This window comes from Prinia subflava, chromosome 21 (genome assembly GCF_021018805.1).
Source record: "Prinia subflava isolate CZ2003 ecotype Zambia chromosome 21, Cam_Psub_1.2, whole genome shotgun sequence".
NCBI lineage: Eukaryota > Metazoa > Chordata > Aves > Passeriformes > Cisticolidae > Prinia > Prinia subflava.
The window spans coordinates 5,858,761-5,877,900 of NC_086267.1; the positions used below are offsets into that span (position 1 = coordinate 5,858,761).

The 19,140-nt window shown below is 54.2% G+C and overlaps 1 protein-coding gene across 1 annotated transcript; it reads right to left on the reverse strand.

The window, feature by feature from the left end:
• Nucleotides 1–1,295: 1,295 nt before the first annotated feature.
• On the reverse strand, nucleotides 1,296–19,140 carry VWA1 (von Willebrand factor A domain containing 1). The gene is made up of 5 exons (XM_063417434.1): nucleotides 18,218–19,140; nucleotides 12,365–12,928; nucleotides 5,754–6,032; nucleotides 4,603–4,875; nucleotides 1,296–2,822 (listed from the first exon to the last, which is right to left on the reverse strand). Exons 1-5 carry the CDS (start codon nucleotides 18,288–18,290, stop codon nucleotides 2,782–2,784), a joined length of 1,230 nt encoding a protein of 409 aa, XP_063273504.1. The 5' UTR covers nucleotides 18,291–19,140; the 3' UTR covers nucleotides 1,296–2,781.

The following is a 19,140-nucleotide window of genomic DNA, read 5'->3' on the forward strand; positions in this document are numbered from 1 at the left end:
TCCCTGGGAATGGGCTCGGGGTTATCCCGAGCTTCCCTGGAAATGGGCTCGGGGTTATCCCGAGCTTCCCTGGGAATGGGCTCGGGGTTATCCCGGGCTTCCCCTGGGAATGGGCCCTGGGGTTATCCCGGATTTCCCTGGGGATCGGCTCGGGGTTATCCCGGATTTCCCTGGAAATGGGCTCGGGGTTATCCCGGGCTTCCCCTGGGAATGGGCTCGGGGTTATCCCGAGCTTCCCTGGGAATGGGCTCGGGGTTATCCCGGGCTTCCCTGGGAATGGGCTCGGGGTTATCCCGGATTTCCCCTGAAATCGGCTCCTTGGGTTGGCAGAGGGGATGGGAAAGCAGAAAAGGGGAGCACAGAGAACGCCGTCGCTGTGGTGATCTGGGATAAAGAGCGGGATTTCCCTGGAAAACAGTTCTTAATCCAACGTTTTGGAGTGGGAAAGATGAGACAGAGGCTTCCAGGGAAGGGGAGCACAGGGAAATATCTGTGGTTATCTGGGATTTCCCTTGAAATTCGGCTCCCGATCCAGCAGTTTGGCATGGGAAAGGTGATGGGAAGGGAAAGGTGATGGGAAAGAAAAGGGGAGCACAGAGACCTCATATCTGTGGTTATCTGGGATAAAGAGGGGGATATTCCCTGGAAATCAGCTCCTAATCCAAATGCTTGGAGTGGGAAAGGTGACAGGAAAGGCTTGAGAGAAGGGAGGTGCTGTGGAAGTCAGAAACACGTGGAATTCTGCAGCCTGGAATTCTCTAAAATGTAGAACACACCTGGACCGTGCCCAGCCCTCAGCAGCAGGCTGGGGACACCTCCTCAGATCTTTTATTTTTTCTCTAAATGTTTGTATTTCTTTCCAAATGCACACTTAGGATCATGGAAACATGGAATATCCTGAGCTGGAAGGGACCCTCAAGGATCAGAGCCCAACCCACGGCCCCTCACAGACACCCCAACAATCCCAGCCTGTGTTGCTCACAAATATTTACTGAGATTTTGGGGACTCTCCTTGTAAAACAATTCTTACTGGAACTGAGGCTTTATCAAGACCAGTATATTTCTATTTTTACATTTCCCACACTTTTTTTTTTGAGGGATGGGGGTGATGTTTTGTGTAAACCAGGCTATGCTGGCACGGGTGGAACACACACTTCCCAGTCATTTAAAATTATGATGATTCTGGTAATCCCAGAAACTTTCCCCAACTTTTATGACTCTGTAAAGCTTTTCAACCCCTGAAAAAAACCCCACAATTCACATGTTTGCCATCAAGCACAAAGGAACCATTCAGCAGCTCTTGTATTTATATTTAATTATCTTCAAGAAGGGTGTGTTACAACTGGAGGGTGGGAATGACACGTTAATGTATTAATAAACTATGCAGGGAGTTGTGCAAACTTAATTTCTGTCCTACAGCAAGAACAAACAAAATCATCTTATTGCATGAGCAGTTCCAGGGGCTTTGGCACCCCTTCAGCGCTGAGATTAATCAGTCACAAACGCACATTCCAAAGGAGGACACAAATCACGTGAAAAATCTCTTTACAGAGTTAATGAGTGACTCACCTCCCTTCCATCCCTCTCTCCTGAACAAGGCAGCTGGAGGAAAATGCTCCAGAAACGTGCAGATGAAGGATTCAGCTCTCAGGAGACAAAATCAGGGATCAAATTCCTCTCAGCTCCGAAAAGAGCTGTTTGGGGCTGTTTTAGGAAGGGTTTGTGAGGCTGCACGGGGCTCTCCAACAAACAGCACGGCCTCAGAAACAATTCCACATGTAGGACAAATAAGCAATAAATTTAAAACAGAGCAAGAGTTACTGAGGGAGGGTTTAGCAGAGAAGTATCTACATTTCTTTACAGCCCTAAGCCCTGAACTTTGAAACCATTTGCTTGGTCACTAGGCATTTATAATTAATTTGTCTTTTATTTTCTTTTTTCCCAGCTCCCTTTTCCAGAGTGGCTTAATAACAGCGAGTTCAAGCCTGAGGCCAAAGGGAAAGAATCAGATTTACTCTTCTCCCTTAAAACCCCTGATTTTTTTCATTTTTTAAGTGTAGCTCAAGCTTGGCACTGGGTGGAAGCCCAAGACAAGACAGCTCTGTGTGTTCAGAGTGCAGAGGAATGATGGTGCTGGAGACTTATTGCCTGTAATTAGTCACAGGACAGGCTAATTAATCTCCACAGGGACAGCAGGACTCGCATTTGGTGAAGAGGGCTTGGCAGGAATGCCAGAGCAATGCAGCGGGGATGATCCAGGCAGGAGCACAGAAATAAAAACTGCTTTAGGTGGTCTTGTGTGGCTTTTCTGGACTCCCAGCTGAGGGCTGAGAGCCACATCCCCAGGATTTGGGGTTTCCTGCTCTCTCACACTCAGGTTCCCTGCAGGAATGGATTTGGAATCTTTCTCTGAGCGCCCTGGGCACTGAACAGTCCAGCCCTGGACGTGCTCATAAGCTGCAAAAATAAATCTGCATCGACCTTTCATCAATAGAGAGCAGGCAGCAAGCAAGCAACAGTGAGGATCCACCCTTTGCCTCCTCTTTGTTATTTTTCAGGCGTGTTTATATGCAATGGGTACAGATTTGGCATCTTTTATTCAGACTGGCTCTTCCAGCCAGCCAGGCCAGGCCTGGGAGAGCTTGGCTGGGGACAAGCAGGACACCTCAAGGGACAGCAGGCGGGGGGATGAGGTGTTTTCCTCCCCTGACTCCTCCTTTTTGTCCAAGTCCTTGTCCAGGCAGGATCCCTTGCTCTGCTGGGAATCAGCTCTCTGCAGTGTCACGCTCTCTCTCTGTCCCTGTACTCTTGGGCCTCTGTAGCTGGAAGGACACAAGGAACACAAGAAATGTCAGATTTGGCCACCCTGAGCCAGAGATTTCACCATTTTTGCCCTCACTCCAGCCCCTGGCTGGGAAAAAAGGGGCTCTGTTGAGTCTGAAAAATTACAATTTTAAACGTTGAAAAAAAATAAAATTACAATTCAAAATGTTGAATCTGAAAAATTACTCTGTTGAGTAATTTCTGTTTAGTTTTACTCCATCCTATCAGGGATCCTTTAATGCCCTTGACAGAAAGTGGCTTCTGGGCAGCAGAAGGAAAAGCATTGTGTCTTTATAACTGTCTTTAATTGTCACCTGTCCCCTGCCACGTTGGGAAGTGAAGGGCAAGCAAGGCTGTAAATGATTTTTGAACAGCATTTCCAATGCCCGTGGCAGCTTTCAGCAGAGTTCCCACCCCTGTTATCCCAAAGTAGCTCCAGGACCGTCTGCATGGACGCTTTTCTCTCCTGACTGCAATAAACTCCACTAGGAGGAGTCTTCCTCCCAAAAACGGGGAAAAGAGCTCGGCTTTGGTGACAAAGCAAGGCGGTGATGAGCACAGAACACCCCTGAAGTTTTATCTTTGGTGTTTTTCAGCCCCTGTGGTGCCCAGGGTGCAGCTCTGAGCTCACACTCAGGGTCACTCAGCTCTGCACACAGCAGGGACACAAAACAAATCCTGTTCCTGCTGCACACCAAGGACAGCTGGGACAAGGGTTCAGGGCAAAAAGCACAAACAAGGGGGGCTGAGGGGAGGAACGAGAAGGATGGGACCCCAAAACCTGCAGCTGCAATTGGACAATTAAACCCCAAAATGCAAATGGACCAAAACTTATTAAAATGCAAGACTTTGTGACCTGTGGTCCATTTTGTGCCCATTTTGGGTCCATTTTGTGCCCATTTTGGGTCCATTTTTGTGCCCATTTTGGGTCCATTTTGTGCCCATTTTGGGTCCATTTTTGTGCCCATTTTGGGTCCATTTTGTGCCCATTTTGGGTCCATTTTGTGCCCATTTTGGGTCCATTTTTGGGCCCATTTTGGGTCCATTTTGGGCCCATTTTAGGCCCATTTTGGTGCTCATTTTGGGTCCATTTTGTGCCCATTTTGGGTCCATTTTGGGCCCATTTTAGGCCCATTTTTGTGCTCATTTTGTGCCCATTTTTGTGCTCATTTTGGGTCCATTTTTGTGCTCATTTTGTGCCCATTTTGTGCCCATTTTGGGTCCATTTTTGTGCCCATTTTGTGCCAATTTTGGGTCCACCTTGGTTGCAGCCCTGCCCAGGCTCTTGTCCTGCCCAAGGTGTACCTTAAAGGCCTTTTAATAAATCTCTGCTTTATTCTCCAGCTCTGCCCAGTCCCTGTTCCAGCTCAGCCTTCCCAAGGCATCAGGGGGGCGATTCTTCCACAGAAAGGATTCTTCAGGTGATTCTTCCACAGGTGAGAAGAGACCTCATCGAGTCCAACCCAGCCCCAACACCTCAACTAAACCACGAGTGCCACATCCAGTCTTTGTTTAAACACACCCAGGGATGGTGACTCCACCACCTCCCCATGTCCTTTATTATTCTTTCCGTGAAAAACTTTTTCCCAATGCGTTGTGCTAGTAAAAAATTGGCTTTTTCTGCATGAAGATAACGGAGTCTTGGTGTTGTTACAACACTCACACAGCTCTCCCCTGTGTCCCACCCCAGGGACTGGACTCACCGAGTCCTCTGCCCTCACCTGGAGGCAGGTGACCCCTCTAGGGACCCTCCAGGGTTTGCCACTCCCCCTGGCTCACCTTCCTGCGTGCAGGCCTTGACTGACAGCGATTTTTCGCTCCCGGATCTGTAGATGGCAGTCACTGTCACCAGGTAGGTGGTGCTGGGGGCCAGGTGCTCCACCACGGTGCTGTTGTGCCTCCCGTCCACCTCCAGCACCTGGGCTGAGTTCCCTGGGAGGGGCCCGTACAGGAGCTGGTACCTGGCCACGCTGTCCAGCACAGGAGCCCAGCTCACCTGGAAGCTGTGAGGGCCACACTCCGAGATGAGCACCTGAACTGGGCTGATCTCCTCTGCAAGCAATGGAAAATGGTGAGGGTTTAATGAGAATTACTGACCTGCAGACTGTTGGGTTTCAAGGGGTTAAAATCAACCCAGCAGGCAAATGTGGATTTTGACCCTCTAAATGTGACAGCTGGAGTGGACCTGAGCACCTTGAAAGGATGTCTGAGTCCCCACTGAAAAAAGGTTTGCAGGCTCTGAGATGATGGTACAGTATTTTAGTAATTAATTATTATCTGATTTCACATGTGTTATGGTTAACAGTCATTAATTATGCTTGTCATCTGAAATATTCTTAATTGTAGTGCCTGGAATTTTCCTGATTGCTGTCAGTTCTTCTTCCCTCTCCAACAGAGATTTCCCCACGGTCACTCAAGCATCCTCCAGCCTCAGGCAGGTGACAGGGATCCCCTCCTTGTCCCCAGGGAGGGACTGTGCCTGAGCCATGTCCCTTTTACCTGCCAGTGCCACCTCCTTGTCCCCAGGGAGGGACTGTGCCCAAGCCATGCCCCTTTTACCTGCCAGTGTCATCTCCTTGTCACCCCCCTTGTACCTGCCAGTGTCACCTCCTTGTCCCCAGGGAGGGACTGTGCCCAAGCCATGCCCCTTTTACCTGCCAGTGTCACCTCCTTGTCACCCCCCTTGTACCTGCCAGTGTCACCTCCTTGTCCCCACCTTTTACCTGCCAGTGTCACCTCCTTATCCCCAGGGAGGGACTGTGCCCAAGCCATGCCCCTTTTACCTGCCAGTGTCACCTCCTTGTCCCCCCCCCCTTTACCTGCCAGTGTCACCTCAGGGAGGGACTGTGCCCAAGCCATGTCCCCTTTTACCTGCCAGTGTCACCTCCTTGTCCCCAGGAGGGGACTGTCCCCAAGCCATGTCCCTTTACCTGCCAGCGTGGTGAGGCTGGTGCTCTGGGGCGGGAGGTAGAGCACGTTGGACTCGGGGATCAGGGCCACCTCGTAGGTGGTTTCTGGGGCCAGGCCACTGAGCACGAGGCTGGTATGAGCCCCGGACACGTGCTGTGTCCTCCTCCTGCCCGGCTCGGCCCTCGGGCCATACTCCAGGCTGTAGTAGCCACTGTCCTGGTCCAGGAGCCGCGGCCACGTCAGGCGGGCGCTGCTGGAGGTGACATCGGTGGCGTGGAGCCAGTTGGCACGGATGGCATCTGCAGGAGGGACAACCAAAAATCCCTGCTGTGACCACAAACCCCTGCTGTAACCAAAAACTGTAACCAAAAATCCCTGCTGTGACCAAAAACCCCTGCTGTGACCAAAAACTGTAACCAAAAACCCCCGCTGTGACCAAAACCCCCTGCTGTAACCAAAAACCCCTGCTGTGACCAAAAACTGAAACAAAAAATCCCTGCTGTGACCAAAAATCCCTGCTGTGACCAAAACCCCCTGCTGTAACCAAAACCCCTGCTGTAATCAAAAACCCTGCTGTGACCAAAAATCCCTTGCTGTGACCAAAATCCCCTGCTGTGACCAAAATCCCTGCTGTAACCAAAAACTGAAACCAAAAATCCCTGCTGTGACCAAAATCCCCTGCTTTGACCAAAAATTCCTGCTGTGACCACAAACCCCTGCTGTGACCAAAAACTGTAACCAAAAATCCCTGCTGTGACCAAAAACCCCTGCTGTAACCAAAAATCCCTGCTGTGACCATAAACTGAAACCAAAAATCCCTGCTGTAACCAAAAACTGAAACCAAAAATCCCTGCTGTGACCAAAAATCCCTGCTGTAACCAAAAACTGAAACCAAAAATCCCTGCTGTAACCAAAAATCCCTGCTGTGACCAAAAATCCCTGCTGTGACCAAAAATCCCCGCTGGCATCACCCCCCAGGCACGGGACACCTGCAGCCCCAGCCCTCCAGGGTGGGAGACGCAGCTGGCAGCACCACGGATACCTGACATCACCAAACAGTGAAACCAAACCAATTTTCCTTCTTAATTTCCAAGAAAATCTCTTAGCACATTTCCCTTTTTGGTTTTATTTTTTTTCCCCCAAATTTGTTCTGGGGCCAACCAAATATGAGGCACTAAATCGTTTTATTTGCATTCAACTCTGCAAATTTGAGTCTCTTTTGATTCTCTTAAAAATTCTCTTCTACATTCCTCCCTAAGAATAGGAAGACGGGGGTAATTTTCTTCTTTGTGGCCAACTGCAACCAAAAATTCAATGTCTTTGTACTTTGTTTGGGATTTTAAATCATGGCATGATGTACACCACGCTTGTGCCAATCGAGCTCTACAATTCCCACACTTTTTCCATTTTTCCATGAATTCCTGTGCGTTTGAACATGAATTATGCACAAATTAGGTGGGAAGAACTCATTTTCTCCCTGCTAGGAAGAAGGGGCAGCAACTGGGGACTGCCCAGTCCTGCTGGGCCAGCTGGCCTGAGCCCAGCTGAGGTCACTCCCTCACAGAGTGACCTCAGGGGCTGCACAGAGCTCCCTTGTTTGGTGACATTCAGCACTCAGAGCCCTCTTGTGCCACCCCACCTCTCCCTACCCTGCCCAGAGGCTGCTCTGGTGCCACCTTTGTGTGGCACACCCCGAATTTGCCAGGCACAAACACTCCTGTGGTGCTGGGCAGCTCCCCCAGCTCCCTGTGCTGCCTGACCCTCGTGGCTTTCTGAGCCTGTTTTGGGCACAATTCCGCTGTTTTCTGCTTTTCTGGGGCACAAACACTCAGGGCTTTGTTTGTAGCTGCAGGGAAGTGACGTAGGGAGACGTGGAGATGCTCCTTTGGTTTTTAAAGGATTTTTAAGAGCATCCTGAGCCTTGGAGTGCTGTTAAATCCTTATAAAAGAACCTTCCAGACACTCCCAGAGCACTCCAGGTAGCTCTCACTGGCTCACAGAGGTAAAAGGTAGGCACAAAATTCCTCCCAAACCGGCAGGATTGGGCTGCTTTGCCCTCCCTGTGGGCGGGAGAGGATCAGCCCTCCTCCTCTGAGCTGCTCCGAGGCTCTGCCAACTTCCCTGTACCAAATAAAACAGCCTCAGTTTTTCCTCTGAGCTGTTCCCTGGCTCTCCCAGGCAGGCAGGAACATTTCCCTGCTCCGTGTCCTGCCCACTCCCATCCCATTATCCCATCCCATTATCCCATCCCATTATCCCATCCCATTATCCCATCCCATTATCCCATCCCATCCCACCCACTCGAGGGCAGGAGCAGTCCTGGGGCACTGCACCCTTCTGTGAGCCCCACAAACACCGGGGCCAAGGCACGGAGGAACAGGGAGCACAGGAAAAGCCTCAGTCCTGCCAAAAATCCTGCCAGAAGCTCAGGGAATGGAAATGAGAGAGCTTGGAGGCAGGGGCACCGTGAATAAAGGGGCAGAGCAAAGGGCAGGGGGCAGGAAACCCACAGCAAACAGCTCTGCCCCAGGACTGGTTTGGGTCAGGAATGGGCACGGCTGGACTGGGATCAGGAATGGGCACAGCAGGACTGGTTTGGGTCAGGAATGGGCACAGCAGGACTGGTTTGGGGTCAGGAATGGGCACACCAGGACTGGTTTGGGTCAGGAATGGGCACACCAGGAATGGGCACAGCAGGACTGGTTTGGGTCAGGAATGGGCACAGCAGGCCTGGTTTGGGGTCAGGAATGGGCACAGCAGGGCTGGTTTGGGTCAGGACTGGGCACACCAGGAGATGGTTTGGGGTCAGGAACGGGCACACCAGGACTGGTTTGGGTGAGGAATGGGCACACCAGGACTGGTTTGGGCTCAGGAATGGGCACACGTGGGATGTGGTGATTCTTGGGGCCCGCTGGGCACGCAGGCTCCTGCAAAGCCCGGCTCAGGAGGTGGTGCCCGAGGCTGGAACGAGTCAGCAGCCTCAGCTCGAGTGGGCTGAGCACAGAGCAAGTGGCTGCAGGCGCAGGAGCTGCAGTCAGCTCGGAGGAATGCCTTGGTTTCACAACACCTTCCCCAGGAGGAGAGCGCCAAATGCCACATCTGAGATGCACCAGGAGGAGCCTGAGCTCCTGCACGGCCTGAGAACCTTCCCTTCCCTCTGGGAAGGGTGGAGGAGCCTGCCAGGAGCCAGCTGTGCCTCTGCCAGGAGCCAGTTGTGCCCCTGCCAGGAGCCAGCTGTGCCCCTGCCAGGAGCCAGCTGTGCCCCTGCCAGGAGCCAGCTGTGGCCCTGCCAGGCTGGCTGGGAGCTGCATCCTGCACAGCTCCTCTGTGACAAGGAAAAGCAGGCAGGGGATGCACCCACAGCCCCTGTCCTGCACCCCTCCACGGAGCAGCAGCAGCACCGGGGCTGGTCCGGGTCCAGCACAGCTCAGGAGCCTCTCCCTGCGGAGATTGAGGCTCCTCAGCCCGCCCGAGGCAGCAGCAGCAGGGCAGGAACCCCTGGGTGGGGATATCTGTGGGGCAGGCAGGGGACACCCCTTCCCCCAGGGCTGCTCTTCTCCTTCTCCTTCTCCTTCTCCTTCTCCTTCTCCTTCTCCTTCTCCTTCTCCTTCTCCTTCTCCTTCTCCTTCTCCTTCTCCTTCTCCTTCTCCTTCTCCTTCTCCTTCTCCTTCTCCTTCTCCTTCTCCTTCTCCTTCTCCTTCTCCTTCTCCTTCTCCTTCTCCTTCTCCTTCTCCTTCTCCTTCTCCTTCTCCTTCTCCTTCTCCTTCTCCTCCTTCCTTCTCCTTCTCCTCCTTCCTTCTCCTTCTCCTCCTTCCTTCTCCTTCTCCTCCTTCTTTCTCCTCCTTCCATCTCCTTCCCCTCCTTCCATCTCCTTCCCCTCTTTCCATCTCCTTCCCCTCCTTCTCCTCCTTACATTTCCTTCTCAGGAACACCTCCTGGAAAGGAGATGGAAGGAGGAGAGCAGCTCCTGACGAAGTTTGTCTGTGCCTCTACAAAAGCCTCCACTGTTTTTTTTTTTGTTTAACAGTAGCAGGAGATGAAGATAAGAGCAGTGATAATTAAACCAGTCTGGGCCATTCCAGAGTTGGAAAAGCCTCATCCCTGCCTGCCAAGGATCCTGTCTGTCCCTGCTGTCCCAGGAGGAGGCTGCCTCCTGCACAGATGGGGAACAGAGGATTTGAGTGGCTTCATTAAGGTGAAATCAGGTGATGTGACAAATTTCTGGCACTTTGCAACCCCCTGGATTCAAAACCCATTCCTTTGCTATAGTCTCGATGCTGACAGCAGGCACTGTCCTTAATTGTATTTTTGTAAGAGAAATGCAAGAGTTGGAGGTCTCAGCCCTGGTTGGTGTATTTAGTATTTTGTAAGAGAACTGCAGGAGTTGGAGTTCTCAGCCCTGGATGGTGTATTTAGTATTTTATAAGATAAAAACTGCAAGAGTTGGAGGTCTCAGCCCTGGATGTTTTATTTAGGGAGTCAGAGCTATCCTAGGTAAGAGCTGCAGGGACAAAATCCTCTCCAGGGACACACATCCCACTTTGGGTGTGTTCAACACGTCTGTGCTCCTCCATCAGCTGGCACAGAGACAGACAAGGTTTGAGAGGGAAAAATAATCACCCTGAGTGTGAAAATCAACTCAAGGGTCTCAGACATTTTCTGTGCCTCTTGCTGAGGTGAAATCGTTCCTGTTTGGGAAAGCTTTGGTTAACAGCCTGTGCAGGTGGGGCATTCTGCTCTGCCAGCCCTGCATGACTCATTTCAGAGATTTGTGGGGTTTTAAGGAATTCAGATGTTTTGCTGCCCGAGTTCCTCATTCCTGAGCTCGTCACAAACACGAGTTCATGTCACTGCTTGGAAAGGAAGGACTGGAAGGGAATTTGCCCCACTGAGTTTTCCAAGGGGGATGAGTTTGTCCCAGCCCTCCCAGAGGCCTTGGTTTGTACCTGCACCTGCAGCAGGTTTGCAAACCCCTTTAATTTGGTTTTTAGATTGGGATGACCACGAGATTTGGGGGATTCTCCCACTGCTGTGGAAGGAGCCAGAGCTGTCCTGTCACTTCTTTCTAGTGCAGCAATTCACAAATTCCAACGTGAAGCTGTTTTGAGAAGTCCCTTCAACACCACAATCTAAGCTCAGGGTGAAAAACAAATGCACTGCAATAAACAAGGGATTTGTCCTGTGATCAGTAAAGAAAATTCATAAACAATCCCAGAATAGATAGATTTGATGGACAGGTAGAATCCCTTTTACTAACCAACAGAATAATTAACAAGAAAGCAGTTAACCAATTAAAGTTGCCCACGAGGTTTGTAAAAATGGTATAAAAGACAGCATGAGGCCAAAATAAAGAACTTTCTGAAGATTTTTACTGTGTCTCTCTGTGTGTTGTGTCCATCCCAACAATGACACGCTGCCTGTTGGAACCCTTAGAATTTTGGGGTTTCTGTGCTGCCAGGCCCTGACCCCTAAGCAAATTCTGCATTTCACCTGAGGCTGTGGAAAAGGCTCCCAAAATTGAGTGACAGCGCTAGGAGTGTGGGTGTGGAGTTAAATAGAAGTGTGTGATACCACAGGGGGGAAAATTCAGAGTTCAAGGGTTTAGAATACAGTAATAGATATAAAGCAAGTGGAGGATTTAGGGTGTTGGCTACTCTTTCTTTTTCACCTTCTTCCTCATGGATTTGGGTGTCATTTTGTAATTGGATAGAAAAATCCACATTGCAGACCATGGATGGTTGGCTATCAGGTTAAAAGTAAAAATAATTTAGGTGTCATCTCACAATTGGATAATTTATGCTTGAAAGAGTTAGAGACAACACGCTTGTGCCAACAGAGCTCTATGATTCCCACACTTTTTCCACTGACTTTTTCCATTTTTACATGAATCCCTGTGCATTTGTACATGAATTGTGCACGAATTCCTGCACACGAAGCAGCCCAGAGTGGGAAGAATTCATTTCCTCCCTGCTCCCTACCAATGAACAGGAAAAAGAGGCAGCATTTTCTACCCTGTTAGCAAGAACTCACAGCTTGTGAGACTGCCACATAGATAAGAATTAATAAATAAATCTGAATATGAACTGCGCTTCCCAAGCATCAATCCCAGCTCTAACACAAACTCATTTTCTACCTGCTCCCTGCCAATGACCAGGAAGAAGAGGCAGCATTTTGTACCCTGTTAGCAAGAACCCACAGCTTGTGAGACTGCAACATAGATAAGAATTAATAAATAAATCTAAATATGAGCTGCGCTTCCCAAGCATCAATCCCAGCTCTAAAATAAAGAACTCATTTTCTCCCTGCCAGTGGCCAGGAGGAAGGGGCAACTTTTTCTACCCTGTTAGCAAGAACCCACAGCTTGTGAGACTGCAACATAAATAAGAATTAATAAATAAATCTAAATATGAGCTGCGCTTCCCAAGCATCAATCCCAGCTCTAACACAAACTCATTTTCTCCCTGCTCCCTGCCAGTGGCCAGGAAGAAGAGGCAGCATTTTCTACCCTGTTAGCAAGAACTCACAGCTTGTGAGACATAGATAAGAATTAATAAATAAATCTAAATATGAACTCTGCCTCCCAAGCATCAGGAAGAAAAGAAGATAAACCCCCCTAGAGGTGCCAGCCTACCTCGGATGCCCTCCCTGAGCTCCCGGGTGATGATGTGCAGGTCATCCACATCCACGAAGTGCAGGTGCCTGTCCGCGGGCTGGCTGGCGGCGGCCGAGAGCTGCAGGAAGTTCCTGCGGCCGGTGCTGACGATGAACACGGTGACTCCCATGTCCTTCAGCAGCCGCATGGGCTGCGAGATGTCATCCGTGGAGAAGCCATCGGTCACCCACACCAGCACCTTGGGCACGCCGGGCCGGGCGCCGGCGTGGCCGCCGAAGAGCTGCTCCTTGGCGTAGGCCAGCGCCCGGCCCGTGTTGGTGTCACCCATCAGCTGCCGCGTGGCACCGATGGCCCCGCGCAGCGCGGCCCCGCTCCAGTGCTGGTTGAAGGGGAACTCGGTGGTGGGAGCCGTGCTGATGTGGATGAGGCTGGCCTGCACGTCCCTGGGGCCGAAGGAGAAGGGCTGCAGGAGGTCCCACATGAATTCTTTGACCTTGGAGAACTCGTAGGGGGAGACGCTGGCGGAGCTGTCCAGCAGGAAGAGGAGGTCGCCCTCGGCGTTGGAGGTGGGAGGCTGGGGACCTGGTGGGGTGGAGAGAAGGGTCAGCATTAGAAGCCAAAACCTGCCGGCCAAACCAGGCAAAACCAGCGTTCCCAGCTGCTGGGAAAGCTGGGTTATCCTGTGGCAAACCCCAGGATGCAGGGAGAGGTGCTGGCTGAGATGGCAGAGGCATCACGAACTCCTGGAGCACAGGAGAGAGCAGGCAGAGCATTCAGAAATGGAGAGAGTTAAAGGGACCAGGGAGTGACCATTTATGAGGGCATGGAGGGACAGGGAGAGGAGACTTCAAACTGACAGGGAGGAGGCTTCGATGGGATATTGGCAAGAAATTCTGTGAAAGTGGTCAAGCCCTGGCACAGGGTGCCCAGAGGAGCTGTGGCTGACCCTGGATCCCTGGAAGTGCCCAAGGCCAGGTTGGATGGGGCTTGGAGCAACCTGGGATGGTGGAAGGTGTCCCTGCCATGGCAGGGGGTGGAATGGGATGGGATTTGAGGTCCCCAATGTCCCTGCCATGGCAGGGGGTGGGTGGGATGGGATTTGAGGTCCCTGGTGTCCCTGCCATGGCAGGGAGTGGTTGGGATGGGATTTGGGGTCCCCAATGTCCCTGCCCATGGCAGGGGGTGCATGGGATGGGATTTGGGATCCCTAATGTCCCTGCCATGGCAGGGAGTGAATGGGATGGGATTTGAGGTCCCCAATGTCCCTGCCATGGCAGGGGGTGAATGGGATGGGATTTGAGGTCCCCAATGTCCCTGCCCATGGCAGGGGGTGAATGGGATGGGATTTGGGGTTCCTGGTGTCCCTGCTCATGGCAGGGGGTGGGTGGGATGGGATTTGAGCTCCCTCCCAACCCCAACCATTCCCTGATTCTGTGCCCAGCTGGAGAGACCTGCAGCCCAGCTGGATCCCAGCCAGCTCCGTGTCACCCAGCACAGCTCACCCCGTGCCACAGACGCTGCCCTGCAGTGCCCAGAGCTCAGAGCCGGGCAGAAAACCAAAGGGAAGTCCAGGAACCACCACATCACCCAGCAGAGCTGAAGTGTGACCCCACAGTCCCTGCCACTGGATCCCAGACCTGCCCGTGGCATTCCAGCAGGGCTCTGGGTCGTGCTGCTGGCTGCACAAGGCAAACCACAGCTCTGAGCTCTCCCCGCTGCTGGAAGGAGCACAAGCCACAGGTTTGGCTGGCAGGACACAGCGACAGGTCCTGGCAGCACGGGGGTGTTCTCCCCCTGCTCCTCACCGGCTGGAGGAGCGTCCCTGGCTTCCCAGATGTTGCAACCAGCAGCTGGAAAAGCGTCTGTGCCGGGCAGGGCAGGGGTCAGTGGCCAAAGGACGCCGTGGCAGCAGTAAACAACGGGGTCATGTGCACGAGCAGCGGGAGGGGAACTGGGAATTCACCCCGAGGGAGCAGAAATCCCACTGCTGCCACAGCTACCTGCGTGGGGAATGGGCGGGTGAGCAGCAGTGGGAACCCCAAAGAGCAGGGGGGAGTCACAGCCGTGTCCTTTTGTGTGAAACCCCAAAGAATAAAGGGGAGTCACAGCCGTGTCCTTTTGTGGGAAACCCCAAAGAATAAAGGGGGAGTCACAGCCGTGTCCTTTTGTGTGAAACCCCAAAGAGCAGGGGGAAGTCACAGCCGTGTCCTTTTGTGTGAAACCCCAAAGAGCAGGGGGAAGTCACAGCCGTGTCCTTTTGTGTGAAACCCCAAAGAGCAGGGGGGAGTTACAGCTGTGTCCTTTTGTGTGAAACCCCAAAGAGCAGAGGGGAGTCACAGCCATGTCCTTTTGTGTGAAACCCCAAAGAGCAGGGGGGAGTTACAGCTGTGTCCTTTTGTGTGAAACCCCAAAGAGCAGAGGGGAGTCACAGCCATGTCCTTTTGTCTGAACCCCGCAGCTCTGGGGCACAGACATCACATTCACATCCCTTAAACTCTGTTTTTCCCCATCACTCATTGCTCTGTTAATTAGGAGCAGCCCCGGGTGACACCACCGGGTTCTGCCTTGGTTACCAACAACTGGTTACCAACAATTGGTTACCAACAATTGGTTACCAACAACTGGTTAACAAAACCAGCAGCTCAACCCAGCGGCGGGCAGGGGCGTGTTTTGGAGCTAGAGAGACCCTCTGAAGGTTTCTCCTTCCTTCAAGCACATCCCGATCTGTAGCACTCGGTCCTGCATGAGATGGGCACGAATCCCTCCAGCTCAGCAGGAAGAATCCGCTAAAAAAATCGAGACAAAAATAAAATCTCCCTCCACTAGGACCGTGGCAAGGCTCAGAAAGCGAGCAGACACGGCCTCGCCCGTCCCTGCAGGTCCCGGCTCTCGATTCCCTCATCCTTCCTGCTGCTCCTTGTCCCGCATCCAGTCCAAACACGCCGCCCGTGCCAGAGGTGCGGCTGCCCGGCCTCGCTGCCTGCCAACCCCGGTGACGCCAGCAGCTGCTGCTTCCAGGCGCTTCCCTCGCTTCAGACGGCTTGGCCGGGGGCCAGGTGAGGATTTCTCACTTTTCAGGAGGGGTTTGGAGGGAAAGGGGCATCGGTGAGAATTTCGCTGCCTCCTGAGCTGCCGGGGGTGATCGCAGAGAGAGATCTCGGTGGGGACAGACAGGGGACACGCGTCAGGCTCTGCTGTCCCTCCCCACGCAGTGCCCCGGGCTCTGAAGTGTTTTCAAGGGCTCGATATGAGAGCAAAAGGTCGCTATGGAAACACAGAGCGCTGCCCTGCTGGCTTTTCCAGGAGGAAAACATCTGGCCAGGCTTCCCCGCGATGCTGACAGGAGACATCCGCCCGGGAGCTCCGGGCTGGGAGCTGAGCGCGATTTCCACAGCCTCGGAGCTCGCTGACAGCCAGGCAGGATCGTGTCCTGCCCGGGTTTAGTGCGTTTGACATCCCACGTTTGTCTCCTCGCTGCTTGCAGAGGAGTCCTGCTGCGGGAGGGAGGCGGGGGGGACCGAGGAGAGCGGGCTGAGCTTCCCCGGGGCCCCTCTGGATCGCAGTGAGAGGCAGGAGGAGGAAGGCACCGCCTCTCCCTGGCACGGAATTCTGCCCCCGAGCCACCCAGGAGGGGTTTTACCCTTCAAACCACGCCACAGACCCCGTGGGAGGTGGGGAGGTCACCTGCGGGATGAAGGGCTGGCACACACCGAGCACAAAATCCTCGTGTGGTTAAAAGGTTTTCGAGGTTGCAGCTCGTCCGTGGCACAGGGTTCAGGCTGGGAAATGGCCCTTCAGACACATCCCAGCGGCAGGAGGGGAGCTGTGCTGCCATCCCCTGTGGGCTTCACACTCTCTGCTGTTTTACCAACATTTCTGGGATTGTGGAATTGTGCCTGTGCTCCAGGGAGTGCAGGGTGCCCCACAGAGTGTGCGTGGATGGGCCATGTCCTGACTTCTCACTCACAACAGCAACATCCCCATCATTTTCTGCCAGTGCCAGCCTGGAAATTCCATTTATCCAGGCCCAAACCACCAAAAGGCTTTACAGGGATGCAGCTGAGATCAGAATCTGGACTCAGAGAGGGAATTGGTCATGGTCTGCCTTGACTTTGTGCAGGAATCCAAAACACATTGTCCAGAACAATCCAGGACCCATTGTCCAGAACAATCCAAAATCCATTGTCCAGAACAATCCAAAATCCATTGTCCAGAACAATCCAAAACTCATTATCCAGAACAATCCAGTCACTCCTGAGCACGTGGAAGCCCCAGTGGCCACCCAGCAGCTCCCTCACTGTGCCCACGGCAGCTGAGAATAAAGCCACAGTCACTCACACCCAAACCCAAGGAATGAGGCTCTGGGCACACATCCCAAAGTGTTCCTGTCCCTGTGACCGGGGCACAGCACCGCAGCCCCTGCCAGGAGCTGTGCCAGGCTGGGGTGGGCATCTCCTGACCAGAGGGGTCATTTACAGAATTCATCTCTAGCACAGCTCACCCCTAGCACACACACTTTGCCCCTGGAGCAGGGCACAACCCCTCTGGAATGCCAGGACTGGCTTTGTCACACTCCCTGGAGCTCTGAGCATTGTTCAGAGCCCGGCTTGGGAAAATGCCACCCGCTCCCAGGGCAGCAGGATGGCAGGACAATGGGAATTGCTGCTGTCTGGACTAGGAGCGCTGGGACAACGCCAGGAGCTGCAGCAACATCCCTGTCCCAGCTGGGACACCGAGGGACAGAACCCAGCTGGGACACCGAGGAACAGAACCCGGCTGGGACACCGAGGGACAGAACCAGACCCTGTGAGGGATCTGAGCCCCAGCTGGGACACCGAGGGACAGAACCAGCCTGGGACACTGAGGGACAGAACCCAGCTGGGGCAATGAGGGACAGAACCAGCTGGGGCAATGAGGGACAGAACCCAGCTGGGACACCGAGGGACAGAACCAGCTGGGGCAATGAGGGACAGAACCCAGCTGGGACACCGAGGGACAGAACCAGCCTGGGACACCGAGGGACAGAACCCAGCTGGGACACCGAGGGACAGAACCAGCTGGGGCAATGAGGGACAGAACCCAGTGGGGACACTGAGGGACAGAACCCAGCTGGGACACCGAGGGACAGAACCCAGCTGGGACACCGAGGGACAGAACCAGCACCCTGTGAGGGATCTGAGCCCCAGCTGGGACACCAAGGGACACAACCCAGCTGGGACACTGAGGGACACAACCCAGCTGGGACACTGAGGGACAGAACCCGGCTGGGACACCGAGGGACAGAACCAGCCCCTGGCAGGGACGTGAGCCCAGCCCCAGGCTCTCTCTGTACCTGCAGCAGTCACACCCCAGCAGCCCGGGCTGCTCTGTCTGAGGAGCTCCTGGCCAGGCAGACACGGGGTCCCCTCCCGTTTCCCACCGGGTTCCCCTTTCCCCGTGAAGGCTCTGCAGGACTGACCCATGATTATTTTCCACCAGCAATACTCAAGAGAAAGCGTTTTAAAGCAGAGCCGTAGTGAATTCTGAATTACAGAGATTAGCAAGAGAACACAGCGTTAATCACTGGCTGACTTCCCTCAATGCCTCCGGTCCACAGTGAGCAGCGAGCATTTTCCATATGATCACTCTCAAACTCCGCAAATTTCTGGAACAGTTTCCTCTTCCCCACCGGCAACAAACACAAAAATGACTTTCTAAGCGCCAATTACTTAGAAAGGGGATTCGTTTGTTTCTCATACATCCAAATACCTAAAGCAGCACTGAAAAGGGTTCTGAAATTCTGAGAAGGGCTGGTGAGGAGCTCTGAGGAGCTCTGAGGCACGGAATGGGGTGAAGCACGGCAGCAGCGCCTTTCCCTCCGCAGGCACTCACCTGGCTCAGGTGCGCCCCGTCCCGCGGCGAAGCGCAGCCACAGCCCGAGGGCGAGCAGCGCCTTGGGCGACATCGCAGAGCCTGGGGCTGGCGGAACCGCCCGGAACCCGGCTGGAGGCAGAGCAGGAGCCCGGGACCCGGCTGGAGGCAGAGCAGGAGCCCGGGACCCGGCTGGAGGCAGAGCAGGAGCCCGGGACCCGGCTGGAGGCAGAGCAGGAGCCCGGGACCCGGCTGGAGGCAGAGCAGGAGCCCGGGACCCGGCTGGAGGCAGAGCAGGAGCCCGGGACCCGGCTGGAGGCAGAGCAGGAGCCCGGGACCCGGCTGGAGGCAGAGCAGGAGCCCGGGACCCGGCTGGAGGCAGAGCAGGAGCCCGGGACCCGGCTGGAGGCAGAGCAGGAGCCCGGGACCCGGCTGGAGGCAGAGCAGGAGCCCGGGACCCGGCTGGAGGCAGAGCAGGAGCCCGGGATCCGGCTGGAGGCAGAGCAGGAGCCCGGGACCCGGCTGGAGGCAGAGCAGGAGCCCGGGACCCGGCTGGGCTCTGTGCAGGCAGAGCAGGAGCCCGGGACTCGGCTGGAGGCAGAGCAGGAGCCCGGGACCCGGCTGGAGGCAGAGCAGGAGCCCGGGACCCGGCTGGGCTCTGTGCAGGCAGAGCAGGAGCCCGGGACCCGGCGGGGCTCTGTGCAGGCAGAGCAGGAGCCGGGCTCAGGCATGGCCCGGGTGCGCCCGGGCGCGGTGCGGCCCCGCTGCCATGGCCCGACCCCCGCGCTCCGCTCCGAGCCGGGCTCCGCTTCCAGCCCCGGCTCCTGCAGGAGATTCCCCTTCCTCCCCCCGCGCTCCTTTTAGAGCCGTAAATCCATCCTGACAGGAATAGCCGCGGGAGAGGCACACGCGGCGCTCCCGCCGCTCTGCCCCGGGGTCGGGGG